Raw genomic sequence first — 22,541 nt, 5'->3', positions numbered from 1 at the left:
CTGTTCTTCAGAAAAATCCTTCAGATCCCGTAAAAATTATTTGGTTATTACAGCATTTTTGTGGACAACTGAGGGACTCATATGCAACTATTACAGAAGGTTCAAACGCTCACTGATGCTCCAGAAGGAAAAACGATGCATTAAGAGCTAGGGTGTGAAAACTTTTGGAAAAAACGGAGCCCTTCAAAAGCTACAGAAAATAGTAACATGTTTCACAGAAGACAAAATAAGTTACATTAACCCTGATCTTCACATTTCAACTTCACGTTTTCACCTCCTGGCTCTTAATGCATCATTAGTTCTTCTGGAGCATCAGTGAGCATTTGAACCTTCTGTAATAGTTGCATATGAGTCCCTCAGTTGTCCTCAGTGTGAAAAGATGGATCTCAAAATCATACAGTCATTGTTGGAAACAAAAAAAAAAAAACAGCTGTGGATCATTCAGGTAAGAACACAGTATTAAGAATCAAGAGGGTGTAAACATTTGAACAGGGTCATTTTTATAAATTCAACTATTATTCTCTCTTGTGGACTATGTGTAAACACCTTTTATGTGAAATATCTTATTCAGATGAGTACTAAATAAACAATAACATGCATTTGGTAAAATAGTTAACATTTTGCAGATTCTGAAAGGGAGATATAAACTTTATCATTTTCTGCAAGTATGGTTTATTTCAAAATAATACACTTTTAATACTTGAAGTATACTACAAATGCACACTCAATTCAAGCACACTTCTTTTTCTCAAGGGTAAGAGTGTGTGAAAATCTGAATCAGGCTCTTTGACTTTTATTTTGAATATAGACAAAGACATACAAAACACACACACACACACACATACTCTTTCTTTCCCACCAGACCATGCAGTTTTTCTTTTTCTCTCTGTTAATAAATTCACTCCCTTCATATGTATACGTCATGACTCTTGGCAGGTTGCCTGGCCAGGTTACTCATTTGTATTTACTCATTTCCTTAATGTTTAGCAACATCTCTCTCACTATAAAACTTTGTTTTCAGTGTGATAGATAGATATGCTGTTGTTTCTGCCCCATCAGCCTGTCTCACTGCTGACCAAGTTGCTGTTGTTTCTCTGCCACGATCCACTTATGAAATCCACATCCCACCGCATGAGATGAAACAGAATATGCCCCTGCATGTTTAGACAAGGACAGACTTCATTGTAATTAAATTTTACTGTTCTACGAAGTACAGCTGTATTTGATGACTGGTTGAAAGACTTTTATAGGTTCTTTGCCCTTCAGACCAGATTAAAGCATGAAGGTTTATGATGAAAGTTGGAGATGACTTGATGACCTGAACTTTATGGAAATGTGACAGTTGCTCTTTCAGTGTTATAAGCACTCGAGTCAGGAATGTTCCTAGGCAACAGATCAGGTTTTACTGTAAGCTTACCGTAACGCCTTTACGGTGAACCATTTTGTTTTTTTTAGGAACAATTAAAGAAGGGAGAGTGATGCAAAGAAAAAAGGAAAGCGGTAGAAAGAGATCAAACTGGTTTTTGAAGGTATTTTAATGGTAAATCTAATAGAGGCTTATTGATAGTTTTAATATACAAGTAAACTTGTGTAAGTCCTCATCATTCTTTCATTAGCAATGCGTGTAAAAATCTGTTATCATACTATAGCAATAAGCAGAAATTTCTGCAGATTTTCCGAGAATTCAGATACTTTTCATTCACAAAGATATACATATTACCCATTTAATACATCATCTGACTGATTTGATTGTACTTACAGCAGCCAAAAAGAGTATAGTGTGTGTTAAAGATCTGTTCAGCACATTTGATCATGTTTATAACCAGCAAAAACAGCATAAATAATGTGGGAAAAAGCATAGAAAATGTGGAAAAAGTCGATTCCATCTGGGCCTGGTGATAAGCCAGTGTGATTGAACTACAGGATTGTTAATGCTAGTTGGAGCCTCAGGGGTTTGTGTGTGTTCATTTCTTATTATGCTTCAGTATAACAAGCAGGAGACTGAATTTCATGCATGTGCAAAAGAAGCAATTTATGAACACCAGTAAATCCACCGGGCCGTGGAGCAGTTTCTAAAAATAGACAGTTCTAGCACAGCATGAAAATGTTTCGTTATGAAAAATGTGGAATTAGGGAAACGTGTTGGCACACATTGAGACATGAACACTATTTTTAAAACAAATCAAGCCGTTGTATTTGCATTTGCTGTTAGGTGTCTTGCTGTCTTGTATGCTAATATTTCATCTGTTTTCTATTTCTCCACATTTGTTTTGTAGAAGAGTGTGAAGGAGGGCCTTCTACTCAAACAGACCAGTTCTTTTCAGAGATGGAAGAGGAGGTATTTCAAACTGCGAGGCAGGACTCTCTACTATGCCAAAGATTCAAAGGTAAAAGCAGGGGTCTCTGTGTCTCTCTGGAGTAGATTGAACCTCAGGTGGTGCTGTATGGGTATTTGTTTCAGTGACTGAAACATGATACTGTCTTGCAGTCTCTCATATTTGATGAGGTCGACCTCTCAGATGCCAGCGTGGCTGAAACCAGCACTAAGAACATCAACAACAGTTTCACAGTAAGCAAAACCTCTTCTCACTAGGTTTCTAAAAACCTAATAAATTATTGTTTTTTTTTTTGTTTGTTGTCTTTCATTCATTCATTTATTATTTACAACTGTTTACTGGCTTACATCTATATCTTTGGCTCTCTCTCCTAGGTTATCACTCCATTTCGTAAGCTGATGTTGTGTGCGGAGAGCAGGAAGGAGATGGAAGACTGGATCAGTGCATTGAAGTCTGTACAGAAATGGGAGACTTATGAGGTCAGTGTCTAAACCTTCGCCTTTGACCCCTCCAAAATCATTTTAAAGTTTCATTTAATGGCATTGATGCCTATAATGGCTGCACATTACACAGTTTAATGTTCCTTCACATGGATTTACTAGTTAAGTGATCAATAAATGAAAGACACAGAAGTAATTGCTGTAATTGTAATTGTGTTTAGGTGAAATATTGATGTAAAGGAGTTAGCTTGTCAATCCATGTGATTTTAAATCTTTAATGTCTTAAAGGGATAGTTTACCCAAAAATGAAAATAACCCAATGATTTACTCACCCTCAAGCCATCCTAAATGAATATGACTTTCTTATTTCAGATGAATACAATTTGAGTTATACTAAAACATTTCCTGGCTCTTCCAAGCGTTATAATGGCAGTGAATGGGCGATGAGATTTTGAGTAGGGTTGCAAAATAAATTGTGATTAAGCAAAAGCTGCGAATGTCATGCACATCTTGTCAGGGAAGCACGGTTCTGTGATCGGTAGTAAATCTCCATCCGAAGGCCAGAGGGCGCTCTCGCGTGGAAACTCTAAATACGTCCCGAAGAAGAAACCCAGGAAATCACGATCCCTGGAGCTGAATAAACAGAAGATTTAAGTGCTTTCATTGATTCAACGTGACTAATAAACACATGACTATGACAATGGTTTATCTGAGTTCTTCTTCTTATAATAATAAAGTATATAATAATATAATAATAATGCCTCACTGCTTAGGATACTATGAAATATGTTGAGTGCCTTATTCTGTGTAAGAAGCCACATCGTCTCACAGAAGGATGTATTTCAAACACTCGACCGAAGTTATGAAGTGAGTTTGGAGTAAAACATGTTATTAAATGTGGTATTTTCATGTGTTTTCAGATGTAGCAGCATTTACTACACAGAACTTTAGTTCATTGAGAAGCTACTGTACGCAAACACCTGTCATTATCGCAGAACAATAGCTTAGATTTCATTATCGCATGATTAAATCGTCTGCGATTTACTACAGCTCTGTGTAGTAAATGCTGCTCGATCTCAAAGCATGTGCTGGAGATTACACAACCAGCTTTAATGACAAAATGTGTAAGACAATTGCCTTCGACTAATTGTGCAGCCCTATTTTAAAGTAGAATAAAGTGCATCCATCCATCATAAAAAGTACTCCACATGGCTCTGGAGGGTTAATAAGGGCCTTCTGAAGTGAAGTGATGCTTTGTGTAAAAAATTATCCATATTTGAAACTATAAAAAATAGCTATTACGGAGATTACAGTTTATAAAATTTTAAATATGAATATTTTTCTTACTCACAAATATGAGTTTGCTTCAGAAGGACTTTAATAATCCCCCGGAGCCATTTGGAGCACTTTTTAATGATGGATGGTTGCACTTTATTGGACTTTAAAATGTCAACAGCCATTCACTGCCATTATAAAGCTTGAAAGAGCCAGGACATTTTTTAATATAACTCTGACTGTATTCATCTGAAAGAAAAAAAAGCCATTTACACCTAAGATGGCTTGAGGTTGAGTAAACCATGGAGTTATTTTTTGGTTGAACTGTCCCTTTAAATCTAAAGCCTCAGTTTAACTTTAATAGCTCCTAAATGATTCCAAGCCTGTCTTTGCTTGTAACAGCACCTTGGGTGTTTTATCTGACCCCCCCCCTACTCTGGATTATACTAAAATAACACACTCTTAAGCCCCATTTGGTAGCCCCCTGGTTGCAATTCTCTGCCCTAGATTTTATTATTTGGCTATGGTGCCATGATGTTGACATGATTGTACTGATCCCAGGCCAGCCAGTTTAACATGGAGCACTTTTCTGGGATGCATAACTGGTACGCCTGCTCTCACGCCCGGCCCACCTTCTGCAATGTGTGTCGAGAGGCTCTGCCAGGAGTCACCTCTCATGGTCTTTCCTGTGAAGGTAAACATAAACACAAAGCTTTTTTTGTATTTTTGTCTATGCTTTCCATGTTTCCCATGGATTTTTTTATTTAGTTTTTTTTTTTCTGTTTTTAATTTTTTTATGTTTGGATTTCCCCTTTCTGTGACATTTACCCTTTCACTCATTGTTTATTCTGCTCGTAGAATGAACAATGACGTTGTTTGTTTATAGCATAATCAATGAGTCATGAATAGGAACATTGCCCTCAGCCTGTTATCACTTTCTAGTGACGGTCTGTTTAATGTCATCTCTTCTCTGCGTGTGCCAGTGTGCAAGTTTAAAGCCCACAAGCGCTGTGCCGTACGATCCACAAATAACTGTAAGTGGACCACTCTGGCGTCGATAGGAAATGACATCATAGAAGACGAGGATGGAGTAAGTGAATCTTTGCATGCATTATACATGCATATGGTCTCATGTGTGCTGTACCTAAATCTCTGTGTTTGTGTGTACAGGTGTCAATGCCTCACCAATGGTTGGAGGGGAACCTGCCGGTCAGTGCAAAGTGTGTGGTGTGCGATCGAAACTGCGGTAGCGTCCGCCGACTACAGGATTGGCGGTGCCTCTGGTGCAAAGCCATCGTACGTCACCCTCTTGCCCACTTTGTACAACCGATCAATGTGCCGTGTATATCAACACACACCCACAATATAGCATCACACCCAATTCAATCTGTAACTATAACAACTAGATACCACATAAACACATAGAGTTTACTGGAAAGACTATTACATCATATTTATACAGGCGTGTACCTTGTGTAACCAGTGTGTCTCCACTGATGGGTATGAGAATGAATAGCTAGTAATGTATCTCTCTCTATGCAATGCTTGTGTGTAGGTGCATAACAGCTGTAAGGAGCAGTTGGGAAAGGTTTGTCCTCTGGGTCAGTGTAAGGTCTCCATCATTCCGCCCACTGCACTTAACAGCATCGACTCTGACGGTAAGGGTTGCCCTGGCAACTGCATCAGCTCAGTTGTCTCCATAACGCCTATATACATTGTCATATGCTTTTGTGTAAGCACTTGCAAATTGCATTATTTAGTTGAGTGTTAGAGTGACAATACAGACTAAAATTTGTTCTTTTGAACTTGTTTACGAAAGAACCCTGACAAAATTGCATCACGGTTTCTAGTAAATATTTATTAACACCATTTTCAACATTGATAATGGGAAGAAATGTTTCTCGAACACCAGATGAGCATATTAGAATAATTTCTTAAGGATCATGTGAGTTATTTTAAATTGTAATAGTATTTCACAATTTTACAAACAAATACAAGCTTTTTTCAATTTTCAAGATTTACATACACCTGGCAGAATCTACAAAATGTTAATTATTTTACCAAAATATGAAGGATCATACAAAATGCGTGTAATTTTTTATTTAGTACTGACCTAAATACAATATTTCACATAAAAGACGTTTACATTTAATCCACAACAGAAAATAATAGATGAATTTATAAAAAAATCCTGTTCAAAAGTTTACATACATTTGATTCTTAATACTGTGTTGTTACCTGAATGATCCACAGCTGTTTTTGTTTTTTTGTTAAGTGATAGTTGTTCATGTGTCCCTGAACAGTTAAACTGCTTACTGTTCTTCAGAAAAATCCTTCAAGTCCCACAATTTCTTTCCTTTTCCAACAATGACTGTATGATTTTGAGATCCATCTTTTCACACTGAGGACAACTGAGGGACTCATATGAAACTATTACAAGGTTCAAATGCGCACTGAAGTTCAGAAGGAAAAACAATGCATTAAGGGCCATGTACATTTTTCTTATTTTGCCTAAATATCATATTTTTTTTAATTTGGTACTGCCCTTCAGAAGCTACAGAAAATACTTATGTTTTCCAGAAGACAAAATAATTCAATTTACCCTGATCTTCAAATTCAAAAAGTTTTCACCCCTGGCTCTTGATGCATCGTGTTTCCTTCTTAAGCAGTGAGCGTTTGAACCCTCTGTAATAGTTGCATATGAGTCCCTCAGTTGTCCTCAGTCTGAAAAGATGGATCTCAAAATCATACAGTCATTGTTGGAAAGGGTTTAAATACACAAATTCTGAAAAACCAAAGAATTTGTGGAACCTAAAGGGTTTTTCTGAAGAAAAGCAGGCAGTTTAACTGTTCAAGACAAACAAGGGACTCATGAACAATTATCACTTAACAAAAAAACAACAACAGCTGTGGATCATTCAGGTAAGAACACAGTATTAAGAATCAAGTGTATGTAAACTTTTGAAGGGGTCATTTTTATAAATTCAACAATCATTTGGACTTTATGTAAATATCTTTTATGTGAAAGATCTTATTCAGGTCAGTACTAAATAAAAATAACATGCATTTGGTATGATCCCTCTTATTTTGGTTATTTATTTAATTATTTAATTAATAATAATTAATTAAATAATTTTGACCTGCCATTATCATTCATTTGCCCTTTACAAAAGAGAAATTCTTAAAGAGAAAATGTTTAAAGCTAGTTACATTTCAAAACATGACATCCCTCCCAAGTTCTTCTCCTCTCCTCTCCTCTCCTTCTCTCATTGCCACTCTCTGTCCTCCCTCTCCAATCCCTCCATTGTCCCTCTTTATCATCCCTTGCTCCCTGCAGGCTTCTGGAAGGCCACCAGTCCATCCTGCTCGAGTCCTCTGCTGGTGCTGGTGAACAGTAAGAGTGGTGACAACCAGGGTGTGAAGTTCCTGCGCAGGTTTAAGCAGCTATTGAACCCGGCACAAGTCTTTGACCTTATGAATGGCGGCCCACAGCTGGGGTGAGGTCAACGCCCGCTTATCACACACTGCAGTGTCAATTAAAAGACTTTGTGAGGGAGTAGTTTAGCTTTTACAACAGAGTAGTTTAGCCTTTACAACAGAGTAGTTTAGCTTTTACAACAAACAAACATTTTTATTTGTTGTTTTATTTGTTGTTTGTGCATACAGGCTTCGTCTCTTCCAAAAGTTTGAGACTTTTCGTACCCTGGTGTGTGGCGGAGATGGAAGCGTGGGCTGGGTTCTCTCTGAACTGGATAAACTCAGTCTGCACAAACAGGTCATAATCAAAAATAGAATTCTTAAATTTTAAGAAAAAATGATGAAAACATTCATTGTCTTAGAATAGCATGCACTGAAGAGACTACCATTTAAAGTTTTTTTTTTTTGAAAGAATGCATTAAAATTTATCAAAAGTGACAGCAAATACATTTATATTATTACAAAAGATTTCTATTTTCAAATAAATATGTTCTATTCATCAAAGAATGTTTTCATTATTGCTTATAATGAGAAATGACATTAGAATGATTTCTGAAGAGTTGTGTGACTGAACTAATGCCTGCTATAAAAATCAGCTTTGCCTTCACGGGAATTAATTACATTTTAAAGTATATTAAAATAGAAAACAGCTGTTTTAAAGGTTATTAATATCTCAACATATTACTGTTTTTACTGTGCTTTTGTTGAAATACATGTACAAATCCTTGGCGAGCATATGAGACTTCTTTCGAAATCTTACAGACCCCAAAATGTTTGAACAGTTGTGTACTGTACATACAGTAGGGGCACATCTTCATTGTGTTGTGTGTGTGTGTGTGTGTGTGTGTGTAATAGTGCCAGCTGGGCGTGTTGCCGCTGGGGACAGGAAATGACCTGGCACGTGTGCTGGGCTGGGGAGGACTGTGCGATGATGATGCTCAGTTGCTGCAGATACTGGAAAAACTGGAAAGAGCTACAACCAAGATGCTGGACAGGTGAGAGACAGAGAGAAAGAGAGAGACCGAATGAATGAAGGAATGAATGAATATCAGCAAACAACATCTCTCCATTTCTGAATGTGTGTCACAGATGGAGTGTGATGACTTATGAAGTGCCCACCAAACAGACTCCAGCTATTGTAAAGGAGGAGGACCCATCAGACTCTCCTCTACAGGTGACCTTGTAATAATATTTCACAATATTACTTTTTTTTTTACTGTATTTAAAATAAAGGCAGCCTTGGTGGGTGCAAGAGACTTTCAAAAACATTTAAAAATCTTACCAACTGCAAAATATTTGAATTCAAGTGTAAATTATGTCTATATGTGTTTAAATGTGATGTTTTTGAAATCCAGATTACACAATATGCTGATTCTGTTGCCACTCACTTGACCAAAATCCTGGACTCTGACAAACACAGTGATGTTATATCATCTGCTAAGTGAGTTTGAAGATGGTTTGTGTGTGTGAATGTGTTGTGAGGGTTGTGTTTATAGTATTTAAAAAATCTTTTGAAATCTCTGAGTTTTATCTTTCTATCTCTTTCTGTCACAGGTTTCTGTGTGGAACAGTTAATGATTTTGTAGCTGAGGTCGGCAAAGCTTATGAACGAGCCACAGAAAATAAAGAGGAGGCTGATGCTATGGCAAAAAAGGTAAATCTGGAGACTATTTTGGCAGTTAAATGATGAGCCTGAAAACATGCAAAATGTTAAATAAACAGACAATTGACATTTAAGGTAAACCAACAGGGTAACACTTTATAATAACGTTCAGTTGTAAGTCTTTTATAAGTGATTAGTTAATGATGAAATAATCATTTACAAAACATTCACAAGTGATTATTAAGTGATTTGCTAACAATTTGTGTATGTTTTGTTAATTCATTTACAAATTAATTTACAAGTAATTAGTTAATGATGAACTAAATTATGAATAAGTGATATGTTCATTTTATTGTAAGTACTATGCTAACGATTTACTCATCTGTCGTAAATTATCTGAAAAATAGCATATCATGAAATAATCAAACAGATCCTTAGTAAATGGTTAAAAATTACTAGTTAACCCCTTAACTGTCACCCCCATTTTTAAAGTTTATCCAAACTTAAATTGTAATTCATGAACACTTTGGATCTAAGGTAGGTCTCTTTTTAAAGAAAACAATCAGCAGATTGCTGCAGAAGCAAAATTAAAAAAAAAAAAGTATTAACAAATTACAGAAGTTTAAATTTACTGTAAAGAGAATACAATGTTTATTATATTTTATAAAAAATACATATTGTACATAACAGGTTTTATCCTAAATTTAAATTTGAAGTCTTACATCAAAATAAGTTATTCCAAATTTGAAGTTGAAATGAAAAAAAAGAGGTTCTTGTGAAAGTTTGTTTAGGGCGTTATAAAATACTAAATAACCTTATATAATTGATACACTACATGGTGCATAGTGCATTAGTGCATAAGTACATAGTGAATAAGTGAAGAGTGTATAGTGCCTCATTTGGGGCGCAGCTCATGTTTGCCAAAGAAAACATCTTTACCCTCAGCAGTCAGCCCTTACATTGCAGTACACACTACAAAGTATTCAAAAGCTGTTGATGAATAAATAATGAATAAATCATTTACAAATCTTTCTGCATCCCCTAATCTAAAGTGTAAACTACTCATCAGTTGTAAATGTTTTACAAACCTGCCGGTTACAGGTTGTGTCGGTGTGAGGTGGGTCTGCACACTGGGTGAAAGATCTTTAAAAAATGAGTAAAACATTTACAACTGATGAATTGTTTACACTTTAGATTAGGGGATGCAGAAAGATTTGTAAATGATTTATTCATGATGCGATCTTCAGTGAAGGATAAACATTTAAATGATTGATATTTTAATTATTTTTAAGTGACAAATAATATATTAGCTAGTAACGTATTAACCACTTACTAAGGATCTGTTTGATTATTTCATGATATGCTATTTTGTTAAGATAAATTAGACAGATTTGTAAATTGTCAGCCTATTACTTAATAATCATTTGTGAACGTATAATCATTTTTTGTAAATGATTAGTTCATCATTATCTAATCACTTGTAAATGATTTAGAACTTAATCTACAAAACATATGTAAAAATACTAACATATCACTTATTAATCACTTATGAATGCATAGCGATGTTTTGTAAATGATTAGTTCATCGTTAATTAATTACTTGTAAATAACTTGTAAATGAATTAGCAAAACATACACAAATTGTTAGCATATCACTTATTAAACATTTATGAATGTTTTGCAAATCATTATTTCATCATTAACTAACCACTTATAAATGACTTACAACTGAACGTTATTATAAAGTGTTACCAAGAATATTTAAATGAACAGCTTAATCGACAGTCAAATAAGCGGTTAAAATGAGTCCTGTTTTGATTCGTGCTGGTGTGTCTCTCTCAGTGTGCCATGTTGAACGAGAAGCTGGACTCTCTGGTTAAGGCTCTCAGTGAAGATGCCAATGCCCAGCTGGTGCCACCCGGATCCATCTCACCAGACGAGAGTGAAACTGACCAGTCCAGACCCTTCAGATCAAGAGAGCAGCTGATGCTGAGGGCCAACAGCCTGAAGAAAGCACTCCGACAAATCATAGATCAGGCAGAAAAAGGTAACTCTTCACCGTATATCCCTGTTGAAAAAAACAGCATATGCTAGTTCGGTATGTTTTGAAGCAGGGCGGCTGGTTTGAGCTGGTTTAAATTGGTCCTTAGTTGGTCCTGAGCTGGTTATAAGCTAGATACGAGCTGGTTTAAGCTGGTCATATGCTGGTCCTAAACAACTAGCTCCTACTCAGGACCGGCTTAAACCAGCTTAAATCCGATGCCATGCTTCAAAACATACCTAACCAGCATATGCAGTTTTTTTTTCAACAGGGATGAGTGGAAAGTAACTGGATTTTTGGAGAGAAAAACATGGCTTTAATGAAAAACGTTTAGCTTTTAGTTTTGTTGAATTAGGTCAAATTAAATCTATTGTTTTCAAGTGGTTTTCAAAGCCTGGGTCGTGATCCGAGACTTAAAAAATGGGTCGCCAGGATGATTTAAGAAAAATATATATATTTATATAACAATGTTCAAACGGCAGCTGCCTCACAGCTGACTCTAATGCATATTTCTGTTTGCACTCTGAAGAGCATCAAAGGTTTCTATTCACAATGCATTTTGCAGTGTTGAACAGTGTAGCCAACTACAGACATACCAGATATTGATTTCTAGAATGCAGTGGCCAATCAGAGGGGTTTCGGTTAGTCAGAATTCACTCACCACTCAAAATGTTCTACAAGCTTGTGTATCCTCTCATTAATAAAAACTATGTGTAGAATCAATGTAATTAAAAGATTAATAGTGCAGAGTAGAGAGATTCATTGAGTATAAAGGAATTAGGTAACAGCTTTTCATTGATCACTCTTTGCACGCTTTCTTAGCTATATACAGGGTGCGATTTGCCGGGGGGGATGGGACCCCTCTGGTCTATGCATCCCTGCCTCTGCTAAATTATTTTTATTGCTGGTAGGGATAAAACATCCCACGAACCCGCTCCGAAGTCTAAATCTAAATCAAATGGTTCACAATACGTGATTTAAAGTCCCGTTCTGAATCAAATGATTCGCTGTACACACCTTGAAGTCGGTTCTGAATCAAATGATTCTAGATCCGATTGGAGCGCTTCAAAGCAGTGAAACATTTTTCGATGCAGTGGTTTACTGATTCGGAGTTTCAAAAAGCTCTGTTGATACTGTGTTCTTTGCTCACTTTTTCTATATAATTTATTCATTGTTTGAAATGAAATCATTACAATTAATAGGCCTCACTTACATTAGTTTTATTAAATTGTGATCCCATTACACAGTTTCCGTCATATTAAAAACATTTCATGACACTCATTATCTTGTAACCTACTTGCCTTAAAGGGGTCCTATTATGCTCTTTTACAAAGTCTTTATTTTGTTTTGAGGGTGTACTAGAACATGCTCTCATGCTAGTGAAATATGCATTATTTTTCACATAATTTACATTATTGCAATAGCTTTCTCTCCAGGCTGGCACAAATGGCTTGATTAGTTCCGGGTTTGATGAAGGTCCGCCTTCCGAAAACCGAAATGTGTTGTGATTGGTTAGCAATCCCACTGCGTTGCAATTGGCGAACAGCTTATACAGCGTTTCAGTCCTGCCACACCTCTTCCCAAAGCAGCAAGTTCCGTGTACAACTGCACAAGCTAGAATGAAATGGTTCTTACGGCACTTTTTATTATGGATCGACTTGTTTTGGACTGATGGAGAAAAACACTTGTCTATGTCGTTCAATCTATGCCGTTCTAAAGCTTGGTAGTGCCAGGATTATATTTAATATAATATATTAAATATAGTTTTATTTTTTTGCATTCGTCTGAAAGAAGGAAGTCATATACACTTAGGATGCATGGAGGGTGAGTAAATAATGCGCTACAGTAGTGTTGGTCTTATCGTCAGCCTGCGAGATCGCAGATATATGATATTATCTTTATTGTGCTAGTTTATTTAATTATTTATCTGCCCGCAACCAGCTCCAGCATAAGGCAAGCAAAGCTATCTATACTGTATGATGGATAATTCTCTTACCACACACTGCACACGTCTATGGCGCGGCTCTGACGCGGCAACCGATGATCATCACTCTAGTCAATGCTTGTGTTTATATCAGCATCATGGCTATCGGAGCAGTTCGCAAACACTTTAGTCAATGCTTGCGTTTATACGAGTCGCCCTGCAGCTCGCTGAAGCATTCCAGAAGCGGCTGTCCATGCCACATTGCTAAAGTTAGGCGAATCCCCTACCTCGTCCCTCCACACCCGCCAACGATTCGAATTTCCATAGGGATTTATTTGAATGATATTCTAATGGACTGCACTCTGGCTATATATAATCCATTTAGATTTTGAATAAAAGTTTTACTTTTCATGCTGCTAAAAAGACCAATGTGACATACACACTGCAAAGTTTCAGGAGTGACATACGCATATAAATGGGAGCTTCCCTCAAAAAATAGCTATGATTGACATAGTGATAATAACAGTGGACTGGACAAAATATGATATGTCAAAATAGATGTGCATGAAGGATAAAGCACCCACAGTGATTTGATTCTACAATAGAGCCTGATCTTCTGGAACTCCACGGGCCTGGAGACTGGTCTGTGGCATATCTATCTATCTATGCTTGACTTGATGCATGTAAATGGTTGTATATATGGGTCACATTAATTTAAAAAGAAAAAAATATGGTCACTCTAAAAAAAGGTGTGAAAACCACTGCAGCACAGGAATGACACAGCATGTTACAGTGGCTGCTTGACCACTTTAGTCAATATTTAATTAGATTGCTGTTGACTGTTTTCTCACAGTGGTGGATGAGCAGAACAGACACACCCAGGTGCAGAGAATGTCATCCTCCTCATCAATCAAAAGAGGCAGCAGTGAGGACCTCAAGGAGGCGGAGCCACGTGAGTAATAAGCTCACTTCATGAATATTAATACTGTAGATGGTGCCTAGTAATTAGTAATTAGTGTTTGTTAATTAATCGTTCCACTGAAAAGTTTTTCCTCAGCTGTGGCTTTGAAATTTTATTCAAACTGTTGGCATTTTAACATATGGCAACTGTTCTTAACAAAATAGCAAACCAAATTGCAGTTGGCCTCAACCTGTGGTTTATTAAATCACCCACCACCGTCCCTGAATAAACCCCACAGTTAAAAGATCATTATTCATTTTGTGAATATGAAGGTCGGCTGTAGAAATTAATACTAAAGAGCATTTCCAATACACCAGGTGTAAAAGTGAATGTATAAATGAGAGAGATACAGAAAAATAACAATGCGTGCGCGGAATGTCCTGCTGGGCACCATTTGAACCAGAAAGTACATCATGCAACCCAAACACTGTCTAGAAAAGGTCGTCCCTCAGAACTGTCTGTGTGAGCAGGGAGACGGGAAAAAGGAAAAGGCCAAGGATCACTTGAAGGAGCAACAGAGTTAATTAACATCAGCTATATCAACATGCATAACACTGTGTTAGCTCACATAAAGGGCAGCTATTAAGAATCCATTTTCCATTAAGACCTTGTGCTTTATTTTTATTTCATGTTACATTTTCACTGACATTATCAAAATAATTTTCTATCCAATCTATTTTTTATGCAATATTTAATCACTGACACATGAAAATGATTTAAGTGTTTCTGAGTCCTTTGAAAAAAAGAAAATCAACCAAAAGAAAATCAGCTTTTACTGTTGTTAGTTTGAATAAAATTCTCTTGTATGTGTTACGCAATAAAATGTAACCAATGCAACCTTAAATTTAATAATACATTAACTAGAATTATTTGACAAGGATTTGTTCTGTCATTTGTAAGTTGAATACCAAGTTAACATGTAATCTCTACTCAAATAATATAGGTAGTTAAGTGTTGAAACGAATTGGCTTTTGTACAATGAAATCTGTTAGTTCTGTTATGTTGGAGTTTTGGGGAATTACAACTGCAGTGAGGAATAGGTTGAGAATGAGACAAAGAACATTAAGTTTATTTTTGTGAAGTATGTTGCTTTATTTAAAAAGCAATAACTGCATATGCCAGTGCCATGATAGATGCTTTACTTTCTCAGAGCCATTGTTATATTTAGTTATAAGAAAGCTGTAGGCTACAAGAGATTTGTTCGAGTTAATTTCTTCAATTGGTTTTACTTAATTCTGTTACGTTTCAGGTTAGAGAAAGTAAATTTAATGGAGTACAGAGTTTCATTTAGTTTTAATGCATGTAGTTTCTCTTTTTAAGCACACTCGTATAAATACAGAAAATATTTAAACTCAAATGATTTAAGAAAATCAGTTTTACCAAATTAATTGCGTTTTATGCTGTGTCAAGTGTGAATAAAGGCACTACTAAATTTAAGTACTCTAGTCAGATTTAAAATAAACATTGAAGAGTTTTCAAGGTGTAAATCATACACAAAATCACTGAAACTACCCCAAAATAACTATTAGCATGAACTTCTAAAACTTCAAATTATCTCTTTCTACCTAAGTAAATTCAAAAGCCTTCTTTTTCAGAGTGGTTTGATACCCATTATTATTTATTATTATTGTACTAATTTTTATAGTGGTTCATTGTTTTTCTTATGGCCGCATCTCTCTCTATTTCCTTTTATTGACAGGTCAAAACATAATGAGTCCAACCACTACAGTCCCTATTTTGCTGGAGAAGTCAGAGAGCTTCAGCACTGTGCTTTTCTCTGAAGACTCTGTGTAAGACTGTGCAAACACACACACGCACACACATTAAAGAGCTCTTATCTTTCTCCAGAGAAGCGCAGTAATGACATCGGAGGTTCCAGTAGCTCTAAAACCATGTTGACAGTGTAATACCCCACAGTGTGTTTGCTATTCCACTCACTGACACACTAGTCCATCACAGTCTCTGTGGACATAAATCTGTTTTCATATTGAGTCCTTCATTTGACTCGTTTCACTGACTCTCAGAGATTATGTTTGGTTACTGCATACTCTATGACTGTGCTTCAAAACCTAGTGAACTGCATGCTTAGACAGTGTTTGTAGGCCTCAAAGACGCATTTGAACATTCAAAAACTGCACCACATTTTTTAATCACAGCCTATACAGTTACATGCGAAAAGTATTCATACCCCTTCATTTTTTTCACGTTTTGTTATGTTGCAGTTCCTTTGACCTCAGAGCTTGGTTTTTGCTCTGATATGTATTTTTACCTGTTAGACCTTTTATTAAGAGGTGTGTGCCTTTCCAAATCATATTCATTTAAATACATTTGCCACAGGTTATGTTCCTGAGGTAAATTTAAAGTGTCCCAGAAAAGGGTATGAATACTTATGCAATGGAATAATTTCTTAAAAATGTCCAAAGCTGTTACAAACCTGTTTTGTGCTTTTTTTATTAGGGTGTATGGAGTGTACATTGATGTGGGAAAAGAAGTAATTTAAAGCAGTTTAACGTAACAAAACGTGAAACAATTAAGGGGTGTAAATACTTTCGCAAGGCACTGTATGTTTCCATCTACAGGCTGTAGGATTCATGTTAATAAAGTTACCATTATTTATGTCTTACCATCTCCGTAGCATATGAGTGGCTCTTTATGAAAAGTCTTTTCAAATATTGCAACTATGTGAACTGTCAGTTTTGATCAATTTAATGTGTCCTTGTTGTATTTTAATTTCTTTATAAAACATCCTACTGACCCCAAACGTTTTTGTAGAATAGTGTATATAATTTATAATGCTTAATAGATTATTAGAAGCTCCTCTTATCCATCATTAAAAATACTTGTCTAACAAACCCAAAACTATTCGCCTTTGTGACATTGCAGCAATTTCATCTATTAATAAATAAATTTCACTGTGTTCATTGTAAACAGTGTGAATATGACAAATATATCCACCATTACTGCTCATTTAGCACTTCATCGATTTTGGTAATAAGTGACTCAGCTTACACACATTCTTGTTTCTTTGTTCCACAGGCAGTGCACAGAAAAGTGTGTGATGAATAACTATTTTGGCATTGGGCTGGATGCCAAAATATCTCTAGAATTTAACAACAAGAGAGATGAGCACCCAAAAAAGTGCAGGTAAGAGAGAAAAAATGTCTAATAATTGCTGAGTTCACATAATCCATATGAATATGTCTTTCAGAAAAGTGATGTTACTAGTTATACGTGTGCTTTTATTGTTTGTTTTTATTCAAGACACATTTGATTGTTTTCAGTAAACCTGTTTTTTGCCGAATGCTGTGTTTATATAATATTGACTGAAACTCTGAAATCTGTTTTTAACAGTAGTCGCACGAAAAACATGATGTGGTACGGAGTGCTAGGGACCAAAGAACTGGTGCAGAAAACCTACAAGAACCTGGAACAAAGAGTCCAGCTGGAGGTATGGAGCTCATGTCAGACAAACAGAGAGAAATAGATTGAACGATGCTGACATGTGGGCTGAATGCATTTCTCCCTTTCTGACCTTTAATGGAAAGAGAAAGCACTCTTTGTGCCATTTACTTCACACTATAAATGATTCTCTGCCACTGTGTGTATGTCTACATGCTTGTGTGCTGTGCATCAGTGTAAGTGGTCATGGTTTCTTGTTTCAAACTTTGTTCTGAGAAGCTGTACATCACGTAACCTCTCTCTTTCTCTCTTTGTGCAGTGTGATGGAGTGCCCATGTCCCTACCGAGTCTTCAGGGTCTTGCTGTTTTGAACATCCCCAGCTATGCAGGAGGCATTAATTTCTGGGGTGGCACCAAAGAGGACAATGTGAGTCCATCAATGAAACCGAATTTCACTTCAGAACTTATAACTTTACTTTCCAGAGGGCAGTTCAGTTCAACAAAGTGAAAATCATCTCAGGGTTGAACAGATGAATCTGTGCCGTGCATTTATCTTCAGTGAATGTTCTGAGCTGTCAATAAACAATGGCTCCTGGCCAGAGTTTCTTCCCGCAGATATGACTTTCAGAATGCATCAACCACATTTACAACCACTCGTCAATCCATCAATTCCCTCTCATCATCATTTTTCAAGAACAATTTGTCAGTGCGATAAAGTGCATTGTGGCGTATAAACAAGAAGCAATATGAAACAGGTGTGGAGAATAAATGATGGAAAATAGAATAAGATGAGAATGCTAAAGAGCACTGAACACAGTGCAAATGCAATAAGTAATGCTATTATACAGTAGAGGTCAAAAGTTTACATATGCCTTGCAGAAACTGCAAAATGTTAATTATTTTACCAAAATAAGAGGGATCATACAAAATGCATGTTTTTTTTATTTAGTACTGATCTGACATAAAAGACATTTACATATAGTCCACAAGAGAAAATAATAGTTGAAATAGTTGCATTGTGTTTCCTTCTGGACCATCAGTGAGCTTTTAAACCTTCTGTAAAAGTCCCTTAGTTGTCCTCAGTATGAAAACATGGATCTCAAAATTATACAGTCTTTGTTGGAAAGGGATCAAATACACAAAAAGGCTGAAAAACCAAAGAATTTGTGAGACCTGAAGGATTTTTCTAAAGTACAGCAGACAGTTTAACTGTTCAGGACAAAAAAAGGGCTCATGAATAACTATCACTAAACAAAAAAAAAAAACACACACAACTGTGGATCATTCAGATAACAACACAGTATTAAAAATCTAATTATTTAAAATAATTTAAAATAATTAAACTTTTGAACAGGGTCATTTTTATAAATTCAACTATTGTTTGATTCCGTGGACTATATATACATCTTTTCTGAGAAATTAACCATCCTAGCTGGAGTAACTTTATGTTATCGGAACTCACATCACTGTAACAAATGATTTCCTGTAAAGGGTATTTGTCTAGCAAAGGAATATCATGATGTTATTTCCCATCAAGAGTCAAAGTGTACATCAGACATCTGATCCTTCCTGTGTTTCATGTGATTTTATGCTTTTGCTTACTCTACAACATTCAGATTTAGATGGATAGAAATAGATTTATGTATACTTGTGTAAATAAAGTATCAGATGATGAGAATGTGGTTCAGCGGTGGACATTATGACCTTTTGTTTTCTGTTGTATTTGTTTGTGTAGAATTTTGGGGCTCCATCTTTCGATGATAAGAAGTTGGAGGTGGTGGCTGTGTTCGGCAGCATGCAGATGGCCATGTCTCGAGTCATCAATCTACAGCATCACCGCATCGCACAGGTCTGAATGCAAGGACATGATTTCAAGTCATATGTTAGAAGTTGAACTGAACCACACCCTATTCGGGATTTGATCGGAATGACAAGATTTGCAAGTCATACAATGGAGAAATTGTATTGCATCAGTAGTTTTAACTAATTACATCTAATTTACTAAGTTAAGAGATTAGGGTAAATTTAGAGCTTTAGAGGGATAGGTGTATTTCTGAATAATGATTACTAATATCATCTAATATTGTTCCGGATATGAGAACATGTTTTTTTTGGGTAAGGTATAAAGATTTAATTTATAATATGCATCATTTGGTTGAATTAAACATTATTTAAAACTGTTCCTTCATCAGTTAAATGAGTTGACGTGCTTTGGCACTGGCTGTTTCCTCAGTGTCGGCAGGTGAAGATCACTATCCTGGGTGATGAAGGTGTGCCAGTGCAGGTGGACGGTGAAGCCTGGATTCAGCCTCCTGGGATTGTCCAGATTGTCCACAAGAACCGAGCCCAGATGCTCACCAGAGACCGGGTTAGTGTGTGTGCACGCTCATCTTCTTTCTCGTCTTTAAAAGTGTCTTTTTAACCATCTGAACAGACCAGCATCGCAATTCGCCTCCATGTGTTGCGTGTTCATTTTCACTTTTATGAGATTCTGATAAGCTGCTGTCTCCTCTCGACTAACCTAACCAGCAAGACCTCCTTTGCCAAACAGTTAAGCCAGAAAAACAAGCTATTAGTTTAGTTTTGCAGACAAACTGCACAGTCAAGTCAAGTTACTTTTAGTTATATACAGCTTAAAGTGTTAGTTCACCCAAATGAAAATGCTGTCATTCTTTATTCACCCTCATGTCGTTCCTAAGACCTTCATCTTCAGAACACAATATAAAATCTGAGAGCTTTCTGACCCTGCATAAACTACCATGTTCAAGGTCCAGAAAAGGTAATATTTTTATAATATTTTATAATATAACCTTAATTTTACGAAGCTACAAAAATAATTTTTGTGCACAAAGAAAACAACGTTTTCATTTTCGAAAAGTGTTGTGGCGCACTCGTGAATGTGTGTTAAAGACTGACACGGAAGGAAAGAAATTGTTGAATAAAGTCTATTTTTTTGTTTTCTTTTCGCACAAAAAGTATTCTCGTAGCTTCATAAAATTACAGTTGAACCACTGATCTATTTTATCAATGTTCTTACTACCATTCTAGACCTTGAATGTGTCTGTGCAGGGTATGAAAGCTATGGGATTTCATTAAAAAAATCTTAATCTGTGTTCCGAAGATAAACAAATGTTCATTTTTGGATGAACTAACCCTTTAACACTAATAAACAGAAAAAATACATATGAGACAAATTCAAATTGTTGACTCATACAGTTCAAGTTCAATGTTGGTTCAGTTCAGTTCAATAACTGTAAAAATCATCAGTTATGAAATCAGTTCAAGCATAAGCAGCTCTACAGAAGGTAATAGTGACATTATTTAGATTAAATCAGTTCATTGTTGATTAAATTACATCCAGTAAATGTGTCGATGTTGTAAAATTCATCAATTATTAAAGACGGTCATCATCCATGTCAAGTCAGTTTAGGTTTTGTTCATTCTGCGTTTCTTATCGCGCTCAAATTTTGCATTTATTTGATTAAAATAAAGCAAAAACAAGAATATTGTGAAATATTGTTATCTAAAATAAATATTTTAAATTGTTTCTATTTTAATTTTCTCTTTGAATATATTTTAAAGTGTAATTTATTTGTGTGATGGCTGAATTTTTCACATAGTGTCACATAATCCTTCACAAATTGTTCTAACATGCTGATTTAGTGTTCAACAAACATTTCATATAATTATTATCAATATCAGATGCCTTAACTCATTGTACCCAGTCTCTTAAAAATTTCGGACCTCAAACTTTAGTGTAAATGTGTCAACATTGTGTCTTGTTGTGACACTAGGCATTTGAGAGTACGCTGAAATCGTGGGAAGACAAGCGGAAAGGTGACAGCCGCCCAGCCCGGCCCCGACTGAATTCTCAGCAGTCCATGGAATATCTGACAGAAGAGGAATGTGCGCAGGTCCAGCAGCTCGGTTTAGTGGCTGACACACTCATCAACAGGTGTGTCTATATGTGCCTATATGAAGAGTCTACATGGCATCCACACAAATGTAGTTTGTAACCCAACAGGAATGTCACGCCACAGTGAATATCAATGCGTACATTTGTGGGAAATGACTATTCATAGAGGGCTGTTGAAGAATTGAACTGAATCTGTTTTACATGAAACCACACCCATTACTGTAACTTCTAATCCTTAGAAATGTGACACTTCCTTGTTTAATTCACAAGTCATTTTTACTGTCAAAATTACATTTAAAACCAAGTATTAAAGGCTTATGTGGAGGAAAAACATGTGTTAGGCTGCAGCTGAACGTGTCGTGATGATGTTTTGTAGGATCCGGGAGGTGGCCAAGACTCATAAGGTGGTGGAGCAGGAGTTAGCTCATTCTGTCAATGCAAGTGCTGCCGTCCTGAGTGAAGCCTTCCCATCCAAACCCTCCAGCCCTGAGGTGACCAAAACACTTTTTTGTCAGACTATTAACTTTTGAGAATGTTTGTGTAAAACCTGATGTGGAAGCAAGTAAGGAAGTACAAATTTAAAATGTCATATTTTCAGTGTGAACCCCACTCTATATGGGCCATTCTACAGAATTGGTTCAAAGTCAGAATTGGAGATTTTGTATGTGTGCAAATTGTATAATATCTAAGGTATACATTTCTAGTGATTGAGCAGTTTTAGAATATTTATCCTCTCCCCAAATTTATCACTGCTGAAACACAATAATATATAATTTAATAAGAAGGGCTATATTGACCTATAAGATTTAGTTTACATCTGCCTTGTAAATATATTTTTGGCTGTTTTATTAAAACGTTTTAAGCGGTAAATCAACAACAATTACAATTTTAGCAATATTTCAAGTGCGATTTATGAGATTTGTTCTATTTTGAATACAATCTTTCTTTGTAAAAGGCATAAAGTTGATCATACTGATTTCAAAGGATTCGCTAGTTTGAATTTGCATTGAACCAAACTTTGACACTTCATTTTTTGTGACAAATCATTCCATGTTTTGGTCATGACAGCACATTTTCGGTAGTGACAGTCATGCTTTGGTTGCAACACATTACACATCACATTACAGAATTTTAACTCTAACTAAATATTAAAACACAACTAAAACAAA

At 36.0% G+C, this 22,541-nt stretch overlaps 1 protein-coding gene across 3 annotated transcripts in view; it reads left to right on the top strand.

Moving 5' to 3' along the window:
• The window catches only part of LOC141331293 (diacylglycerol kinase delta), a 96,367-nt gene that overhangs the window by 67,888 nt on the left and 5,938 nt on the right, over positions 1–22,541 (top strand). For all 3 annotated transcript variants that reach the window (XM_073836307.1, XM_073836305.1, XM_073836306.1), the window contains 23 exons: positions 2,277–2,387; positions 2,489–2,569; positions 2,711–2,815; positions 4,613–4,745; positions 5,035–5,141; positions 5,222–5,347; positions 5,607–5,709; positions 7,389–7,548; positions 7,718–7,826; positions 8,384–8,523; positions 8,618–8,702; positions 8,884–8,969; positions 9,083–9,182; positions 10,974–11,178; positions 13,950–14,048; positions 15,757–15,847; positions 17,094–17,201; positions 17,409–17,505; positions 17,776–17,883; positions 19,192–19,305; positions 19,690–19,824; positions 21,251–21,411; positions 21,749–21,863. In XM_073836307.1, coding sequence (XP_073692408.1) covers positions 2,277–2,387; positions 2,489–2,569; positions 2,711–2,815; positions 4,613–4,745; positions 5,035–5,141; positions 5,222–5,347; positions 5,607–5,709; positions 7,389–7,548; positions 7,718–7,826; positions 8,384–8,523; positions 8,618–8,702; positions 8,884–8,969; positions 9,083–9,182; positions 10,974–11,178; positions 13,950–14,048; positions 15,757–15,847; positions 17,094–17,201; positions 17,409–17,505; positions 17,776–17,883; positions 19,192–19,305; positions 19,690–19,824; positions 21,251–21,411; positions 21,749–21,863 — 2,679 coding nt within the window. The remainder of the gene's footprint in view (positions 1–2,276; positions 2,388–2,488; positions 2,570–2,710; positions 2,816–4,612; positions 4,746–5,034; positions 5,142–5,221; positions 5,348–5,606; positions 5,710–7,388; positions 7,549–7,717; positions 7,827–8,383; positions 8,524–8,617; positions 8,703–8,883; positions 8,970–9,082; positions 9,183–10,973; positions 11,179–13,949; positions 14,049–15,756; positions 15,848–17,093; positions 17,202–17,408; positions 17,506–17,775; positions 17,884–19,191; positions 19,306–19,689; positions 19,825–21,250; positions 21,412–21,748; positions 21,864–22,541) is intronic.

The sequence above is a fragment of the Garra rufa genome, chromosome 3 (genome assembly GCF_049309525.1).
Source record: "Garra rufa chromosome 3, GarRuf1.0, whole genome shotgun sequence".
NCBI lineage: Eukaryota > Metazoa > Chordata > Actinopteri > Cypriniformes > Cyprinidae > Garra > Garra rufa.
This window is presented reverse-complemented; position numbering and strand designations above follow the sequence as displayed.